General features: G+C 56.5%; 1 protein-coding gene across 1 annotated transcript in view; it reads left to right on the top strand.

The window, feature by feature from the left end:
* The window catches only part of PTMA (prothymosin alpha), an 8,851-nt gene extending 1,058 nt beyond the window's left edge, over positions 1-7,793 (top strand). The window contains exons 2-5 of the mRNA XM_074153569.1: positions 2,954-3,025; positions 3,772-3,862; positions 6,369-6,442; positions 6,883-7,793. Of these exons, the coding sequence (XP_074009670.1) occupies positions 2,954-3,025; positions 3,772-3,862; positions 6,369-6,442; positions 6,883-6,930 (285 nt within the window). The 3' untranslated portion in view covers positions 6,931-7,793. The remainder of the gene's footprint in view (positions 1-2,953; positions 3,026-3,771; positions 3,863-6,368; positions 6,443-6,882) is intronic.
* Positions 7,794-8,341: the final 548 nt, after the last annotated feature.

Genomic DNA, 8,341 nt, shown 5'->3' with positions numbered 1-8,341 from the left:
CCCCGCCTCCCACCCCCGCGTCCGTTCCGGGGCCGCGGCTCGGTCCCCGCTGCCTCCGTTTCTCCTGGAGCCGGGAAGCGGCGAGGCGGGTCGATCCCCATCCCTCCCCGGGGGGGAACGGGGCCAAGTTCGCCGTTAACCTTCCCCTGCCCTTTACGGCGTGGGGGAAGGGGGCCTCGTCCCAGGCTCGCCCTCCCGGGGCGGGGAACGGGGGTCCGTGTTGCGGAAGGCGCGCACGGCGGCAAGGTGACACCCCACCCCCACCCCCCCTAACACACCCGGTGGCGGGAAGCGCGGAGCCACCGGGGGCCGTTCGTCCCTCGTCCCGCTTTGCCGTCCGGGAGCGCTCCCGGGAGGCGGGGAGGGTGGTGGTGGTGGGGGGGGGTGTCCCGTCCCGCCCCGCCCGGGCGGCGGCTCCGCGCCGAGCACCGCCCCCGGCCGCCGCCGCCGTTGCCGCGGGGGCGCCCACCACGTGCGGCCCTGCCCGCGCCGCCCCCTGGGAGCCGGAGTCCGCCGGGACTACATTTCCCGGCATCCCCCGCGGCCGGGCGGGAGGGGGGGGGGTACCGCGCTGGCGGACGGCCAATGAGAGGGGCGCGGAGAGTGGCGCGCGGTTCGAATGGCGGGAGGGCGCGTGGCGGGGCGCGGGAGGGGTGCCCCCTGCCGGCGGGAGGGAGGCGCGGGATGCCGCGGCCCTGCCGCCGTCCCCGGGGACAGACGGACGGATGTGGGTCCTGACTGGGGCAGGGGGCAGCGGCCATCCCGGTCCCTTCCCACCGGGATCTGGTCCCCCCTGCAGGGGCAGCTGCTGGTGCCCCAGGAGCAGAGCGGGAGCGAAGGTAGGGCTCGCTGGGCAGCCGGCGCATGACTAAACGCTGTTGCTATTTTATGGACAAACAGCCCCGCCACACCTATAATTAGAGGCTCTGTCAAAGCTCTGGAGCTAAAGCAGCCCTGCTTCAGGGACTCCTGGTGTGGAGGCACATCTGGCTGTTTGTGTTGGAGCGGGCCTGGGGAAAGGGAGAAGCTGTGGTCCTCTCGGCAACCCTGTTGCTAGCACAGACTTCATGACCTGGCATCCCCACGGTCGTTAAAACTGAGAGCGTCTTCAGTGATGCGGGAAAGGTCAGGGCTGGAGATCTGTCCAGCTAAAATCCCCAAGAATGAGTTGTTCCTTCACCGGGAGAATTGCTTACGTTTCGTGAACGGCTCCTTTTGAGAGGAGCCATCGGGCACAGTGAGACGTGGAAACTCTGACCGCTTGGTTTTGCTCTGGTGTTGAACTTAGGAAGTGCTTTGTTGCCCTCGTGCCCGTGTGCCTGATGTGAGGCCGTGGCTGCAGAGTGCAGCAGCGTGATGGTGCGCGGGAGGTTAAACGGTTGGGATCAGCCTCTGGGGAGCAGTAGCTGCTGACAGTGTAAAACTGGTGGAATGGGGCAGTGTGGAGGAGATGGCATTGGATCCCTATGTGAGCAGTGACAGGAAGAGGGAGCTTGTGTTTTTGTTTACCCCAGGCGTCCTGCCTGGATGTAACGGGATGCCAGGCAGCTCTTGGGATGCTGGTTAGATCAGTCAAGGAGGTTCCATCAACAGGTGTAGTCACCCCAGAGCTCGCTTCTCGCTTCCGAAGAAAGTCTCTCCTTGGCAGCCTGCGTGCCTCCAGCAACGCTGTCTGTGCGTGCCTGTCTGGGTCTGAGCGGTTTAAATAACCTGGTGGTTCAAAACCCCTGCGCTGCCTCGCCTCAAGCAGGGTAGCAGAAACCCTCCCAAGAAGGAGCAGTGGTCACGATGGCAGGGCCGGGGGCCAGGCTCTTACCTGGTGGCGTTCCCATGAGGAAGTGACAGTGGCTGGGTGGGAGTGAAAGTGCCCGCTTGCCGCCGCAAAGGGCGAGCGGGAGGGGGGTGAAGCCGCTCGGTGCCGCAGCGAAGCGGGGAGCTGCCAGCAACTTCTGAAGACCTGGTGGCCGCTGCCGAAGCCGGCCGTGCCGCTGGCCCCGGGGAAGGGCCTCTCTGCTTTCCTTGGCTGGGGTAGCACTCCTTGTGCCGAAGGATCTCGCTCCAGCTGATGGAGGAACAGAAGGGGAGGAGGATGCAAGCGGAGATGCCAGTGTTAAATCCAAGTGTTCTTTATGCGGGAACATAAAGTTGGATCCTCTCAGCCTGTTTGCCGAGCGACTTGGCATGACATTTTGACAGTGATCAATAGCAAAAACACACAAGCTCCCGCTCTCCTCTCGCTCTGCTCGTGGTGGAGGTTTGAACCGAACTAGCCAGGCACGGCTCTCGGAGCAGTGTAAAAATAGAACTTCTTCCCCCACCCCATCCTGTTACACTTAAAGCTGTGAGCTGGATCCTGGAGTCTCCTCTCTCTCTCGCTGACGAGAAAGACCAGGCGTGCAGTGTTTGCCCTGTGATTTTTTTTTTTCTATTTTTTTTTTTCCCCACACCCCCCCCAGGCAGGGCAGAGACCATGCACGGTCTCTGCTAATGAACCCCTGGGGTTTGTTCCTGCTGTGAAGGTACCAAGCAGCTGTGGATGTCCACAGCCCTGGGGCGGCGGAGCCCCCGTGTGTGACGGGGCTGCCGGCTCTTGGTGGCGTTGCAGAAGCTTGCGTGGACTGTGCTAAGATGGGCAATCAGCCAGCCCTGCTGCTGTTGAGCATATGCAGGCGGCCAGCTCTGTGTGTTTGGGAGCTCGGAGGTGAAACAGAGCAGGCTCTTTTTTAGATAGCTGCTCTCTGGCAAGGCCGACTTGGATTGAGATTCGCCCCCACGCTCTCCCGTTCCCAAGGAGGAGCCGGAACGTGGCAACCAAATCGCAGAGCAAATCGGTGTGAAGAGAAACCGGCTCCTGCTCGCTCTCGGACTGTGTTTTTCACACCTGATCTGCAGCTTCTCTGTGACGCAGGCATCGGGAATCAGGGTGACTTCTCTGCTTTTCTGCTCCTTCCAGGATCTAAAAGAGAAGAAGGAAGTTGTTGAAGAAACAGAAAATGGCAGAGATGCACCGGCCAACGGCAACGCTGTGAGTATTGCTACAGCCTGCAGGGAGAGGCAGCCCTTATGCCAACGCCTTTGTTATTTTCCTCTCCCTTCTTGCTTTCACTGCGAGCTTGTCCCCAGCCCTGCCTGAGAGGGGACCCCTCCAAGTGGCATCACTCCGCTGTGCAGTGCCCTCGACCCTTTGGGACTTTGGCTTCAACAGTTGCTCCCCAGCCTGTGGGCAGCTCGTGTGTGTGGAAAGGGAGGGCTGGTCTTGGATCTCCTCCCCGAAAGCTGTGTGAGGTTGTATCCAGTGCCAACACCTTCCTAGACACTGGAAAAGGAGAGAGGGAGAAAAGGGGGAAAAAAAAAAAAAACGAAAAAACAAAACCAAACCAAAAAACACAACACCCAAACCTTAGGTTTACAGTGTTACAATCAGCTGAGTGGGGAGACACATTGTGTACAAGTAAACTGCTTGGTTTCCTATTTTTAAGGTGCTGGGGGAAATTCACTCTGCTGTGTTTCATTGTGTCACAAGAGCATTTGCAGTCTTTTGTCTTGGCCTCAAAGCTGCAGCCCCAAGTTACTCCAGACTTGCCCCTCCGTGCCCCGGCTGCCCGCATTGTGTGGAGACAGGCAGGGAAGCGGGATGGGTTCCCGGGGCTCCTGGTGGGATGGTGCTTTGCTTTAGGCAGGAAAAGCGGAGACACACACTTCTGCTGAACATCTTTTCCCCCTTCTCCCTTCCCCAGTGCATTTTTTTAAGTGATGTTTTGTCTTGCCAAGGAGAACGAGGAAAACGGAGAGCAGGAGGCTGACAACGAAGTAGACGAAGAGGAAGAGGAAGGTGGTGAGGAAGAGGATGAGGAGGAAGAAGGTGATGGTAACTTTTCTTTGTTCCCCCAGCCCAGGACTGCATCCTGCCCTGAACAGCAGACTCCTGGGAAGCAGAGCATTGAGAGCAGCATCTCCCCCTCGCGGTTGTGGCCGGGTGGCTCCCGCCAGCCAGGCTCAGTCCTTCCTCACTTGCCCGGGCCACTGGTGCTGGGAGTGAAGTCAGCCTTGAATCCCTTCCAGCAGGTTGAGGGCAGATTCCTTCCTTCCTCCCTCCTGCAGCCAGACGGCACCGTACCGCGGCGCTGAATAAGCGCATTAGCCCTTCTGTGCGAATAGTAAAACCTGCCCTTGACTCCTGTGATCACCACGGCTGCTGTAGACATAGGTGGCCAGCCGGTGAGATGGGGACAGCCCTGGATGGCCATGCCTTGGCCCAGGCACAGAGGATGGGACACCATTTTTGTTCCTCAGTATGCTGAGAGGCTGATGTCGTCCCATCTCCTGACCCTTTCCCAGGCTGGATGCTGTGTGGGAGCGGGCAGAGGAACCTGCAGCTCTTCCCTGCTCCTCCAATAACAGCGGACAGGCTTGCTTTGAACCTTCCCTGTCCGCAGTGTCCTGCATTTTCCTGCCCTCCCCTACTTCCTCACCTGACCCAGCCTGGAAGTGGGTTTTGGCAGCAGCAACCAGAAATCCGGCAGTGACTTGCCGAATCACTTCTCACCCTCCCCGCTATTATTTTTTTTTTTTTTCCCCCAAGATCTACTTGGATGAATAACATTGTTTATTTTTATCGCTCGTTAAGGCTGAGAGAAAACCATTCCTGTTAGGCTGAAATGAACTTGAGGCCCTTGATTAGCTGTTAGTAGGTTAATCCCCTGTGAATTTTTGGTTTCCTGACCTACTAACCTTGTTGGTTAGTTTTGGGAGGCAGGGACATGGCTGGGAATTCAGTGACCACTAGATCAGGGCCTGTTCAGACTGTGTAAGCGGGGAAAGCTGCCTCCTTTGGGGGAGTGCTCTGCTCTCAGCAGCCTGTTCCTTTGGTAGGAACCGACTCGCTAGGAAAATCTGGGAATCGTAGCCCCCTTCAAACTTGGGATTTTGAACCCTTGGGGACAGAGCACAGTGCTGCCATGTGCTGTCCTGAGCCCACCTCCCTCCACCCTGCTCCCCCCAGGCAGGAGGGGGATGCGTGTGCTGCAGGAGTGTGTGTGTGGGGTGGAAGTGTTGCTTGGATACTGCTGTGACAAACCCGGGGAGCTTTGGTCCCCCACTACCAGCACAGTCACCGTTTGGCACACAGTGCTTGGAGGCTCGATTCCCTCCCTGGGATCCCGCACGGCTCTGCCCATTCCTGTCCCTGCCTGCTGCCCTCGGGTGATCCCTGCTCAAGAGCTGCACCTGAGCAGCAGAATGCTGCAAGAGAGAGATTTAAAGGCAGCGAGTGCAGCTTGCATTAGCTCTTCTATTTCCAGCACTTGCAGCCAAATTCCATCCCAGAGTTGGGTGGCTCGAGGGTATATTTTTCTCACCCTTCTCCCTATCCCATCTCATTATTTGCTTTGCTTTAAAGCAGCTCAAAGAACTAAAAATGCTCCCAATCAGCTTGGTGCTGTCACCTGACCGGCCGGCTGGCCCTGTGCATGTGATGGCTGCTGGGGTGTTGATCCATCACCGGGAGCTAATCTTGGCCCTTCCCGCCGCGTGGGCCACACTGTGGCTGGGTACAGGCCGGGGAGAGGAGAGGGGAAGGGAGGAGGATGGGCTGACCTTAATCCCCCCAGCTGTCTATACGTGTGGCTCGTGGCGGTGGTTTAAAGCCAGCTTACTGGCCTTAACACTCTAAGTTTTAGTAGGGTCTCCTCTTACACAAGAGACTCGTCTCAGCAGCCGAGAGGTTGTTCCGCCTCTGGTCTTGCCCTCGACCCCCCGAAAGCGGCCGAAGGCGATAGACTCGGTCGTTCTGATCCACTGGCCTATTTGAGCACAAAGTGGGTCAAAGCCCAGAGCTCTCTCTGCTCATCCTCCCTCCTCTCTGGCTGTAAGAGAAGTTGGTAGCATTTGTTTGCCGTTCTGATAATTAGAAAGTGTTCTGACTCAGAACTAATGCGTTCTGGCGCTCTTAACTCATTAAAGATGGACTAATAGCTGCGAAGGGAAGCAGAAGTAATCAGGAGCGGTTGGGCAAAGCAGCCACTAGAAAGAGTTTCTTCCCCGCCCCCCCCCCCCCCCCCCCCCCCCCTTTTTTTTTAAATATTTTTTGCCGTGATTTTGGTGCTCACGGTAGGTGCTGGTTTTACTGTCCCGTTGCCTGTGGTACAAATGCAGGTGTGAGCTGCGCTCGGTGCTGCCAATCCTTCTTTCCCCTCCAGTGGGTCAAGTCAGTTGAGGGGTGCCCCAAAAGCCCCCGTGTCCTCGGGCACCTGAGCAGGGGCTGTGCCATCCGGGGAGGTGGGACTCTGGACATGACAGTGTGGGGCTTGAGGCAGGAATAAACCCAGAGAGGGGGAGGGACATGGGTCTCATGTTCCTGTTCCGTGCAGGTGAGGAAGAGGACGGTGATGAAGACGACGAAGCTGAGGGAGCCACAGGCAAACGGGCAGCTGAGGATGATGAGGTAGGAAGACTGGCCATCCCCTAGGAGCTATCTGTGTCACCAGAGGGCTTGGGGAGGAGGATCAGTGGGACCAGGCTGGGCTCTGGGGCTGGAATGCCCTGCCCACACACTCCCTCCCCGTCCCTCTCCAGGGACCCAGCCCACTTCTATTTATACGCTGGCCTCGTTAGTGGGGTGCATGCTCTGGCTGCGTGGAGCTGCTGGCCCTGGGTTGGGGAGCCCCAGGGTGGGCTGGGATGGGGTTCCCCAAGGTGGTTGCGGGAGGGGATTTTGCACGAGGTGGGGGAACACTTGTGTTGCTCTGTCCTTGTCCCTGGGGTGGGAGAGGGACCCCAAACAATCTCCTGCCTCGCTGCCCGCCTTGGTGTGCCTCTCTCCAGACCCCCCCTCAGCAGCCCTGCTCCTCGTCCCCTCTCCTGACGGCTTTGCTTTCCCCTCAGGATGACGACGTCGATCCCAAGAAGCAGAAAACCGACGAAGATGACTAGGCAGCAAATTATTATTATTATTTTTTTTTTTTAAATAAGGAGGAAAACAAACCAACAAAAAAGGCCAGCGCGTCCTCTTCACCCTTGGGACCCCCCCCACCTTCCCTCCCGTCGCAACCCCCTCCCCACACACACACACACAGAGATCCCTTCCTCCCCCCCCCCTCCGCCGTGGTCATCCTCACCAAGTAGAGTGAACCCCGTCCCTGGCCCCCCCCCCGGCGCGGCGCTGCCACTCAACCAACATACGAAACGATTCGCCCGTTAGCGGGGAGAGAAACCCCCCTTCCCTCACAGACCCCCTCCCCCCCCAAGCACCAAAACTTCAAGGCCCTGCTTTCTTTCTTAAAAGTACTTTAAAGGAGAATTTGTTTGTATTTTTTATTTACATTTTATATTTTTGTACATATTGTTAGGAGGTCCGCCATTTTTAAGTGATCTCGGATTGACCAAAAGGGGGGCTTTGAAGTGTATATCTCTCTTGTTACCTATCTCTGACTTTACTTGTGGTGTGACCAGGCCCAAACCATTATCTCAAAGGAGAATAAAACAAAACCTTGTAAAAAAATTAAAAAAAAAAAAGACAAAAATGCAAAAAAAAAAAATTTACAATCTTATTCTGAGCATTCCAGTAACTTTTTTTGTGTATGTACTTTAGCTGTACCATAGATCGTGGTTTGTATGAGGTGGCAAGGCCAAAGATAAAAAGGTTTTCTTTTTTTTTTTTTTCTGTCTATGAAGTTGCTGTTTATTTTTATTTTTTTTCTTTTTTTTTGGCCTGTTTGATGTATGTGTGAAACAATGTTGTCCAACAATAAACCGGAATTTTATTTTGCTGAGTTGTCCTAACAAGGCTGCCTCCCAACTGCTGCTTTTTGTTTTAGTTTTCATTTGTTTTAGTTTTTTTTTTTTTCCTTTATTTCTTTCTTCCCCTTTTTCCTCTCCTTCCTTTCTTTGCTTTGGACTTTGGGCTGGGAATAGAGTTGGAGAGAGGGTAGGGGGGCAAAGGGTGTTGATGGGGAGGGTCTGGGGGCTGTGTCACCCCCTGCTTCTGTTGTCAGGGCAGGCAAAGGTGGCCTGTTGTCATGTCTCTGCTCCAGCATGGCATGGCTTCTGCTTCCTCTGGCTGTTCCTGGGGACTGGTAGGGACTGGTTAAGACTGGGAAACCCTCAGAGATACAGGGAAAAGGAAAGTGAGTTGGGGTGTGGGGGCACGAGGTGCTCAGCAGTCCTGCTGTCTCTCTGCAGTCAGACTAGGGGAGTGTGGTTGGCGCAGTGGGGATGAGAAACCCATCCCAAAACCCCTTCCTTGCGATGTCTGGTGTGGGTGGGTGACCCACGGGTGGTGGGGCTGTGCAAATGCCTCCCCTTCCAACAGGGCTTGTTTATGGCAATGGGGTGGGATGTGTGT

Source organism: Numenius arquata, chromosome 9 (genome assembly GCF_964106895.1).
Source record: "Numenius arquata chromosome 9, bNumArq3.hap1.1, whole genome shotgun sequence".
NCBI classification, from domain to species: domain Eukaryota; kingdom Metazoa; phylum Chordata; class Aves; order Charadriiformes; family Scolopacidae; genus Numenius; species Numenius arquata.
Note: the sequence above shows the minus strand (reverse complement) of the source record. Positions and strands in the feature narration are given on the sequence as shown.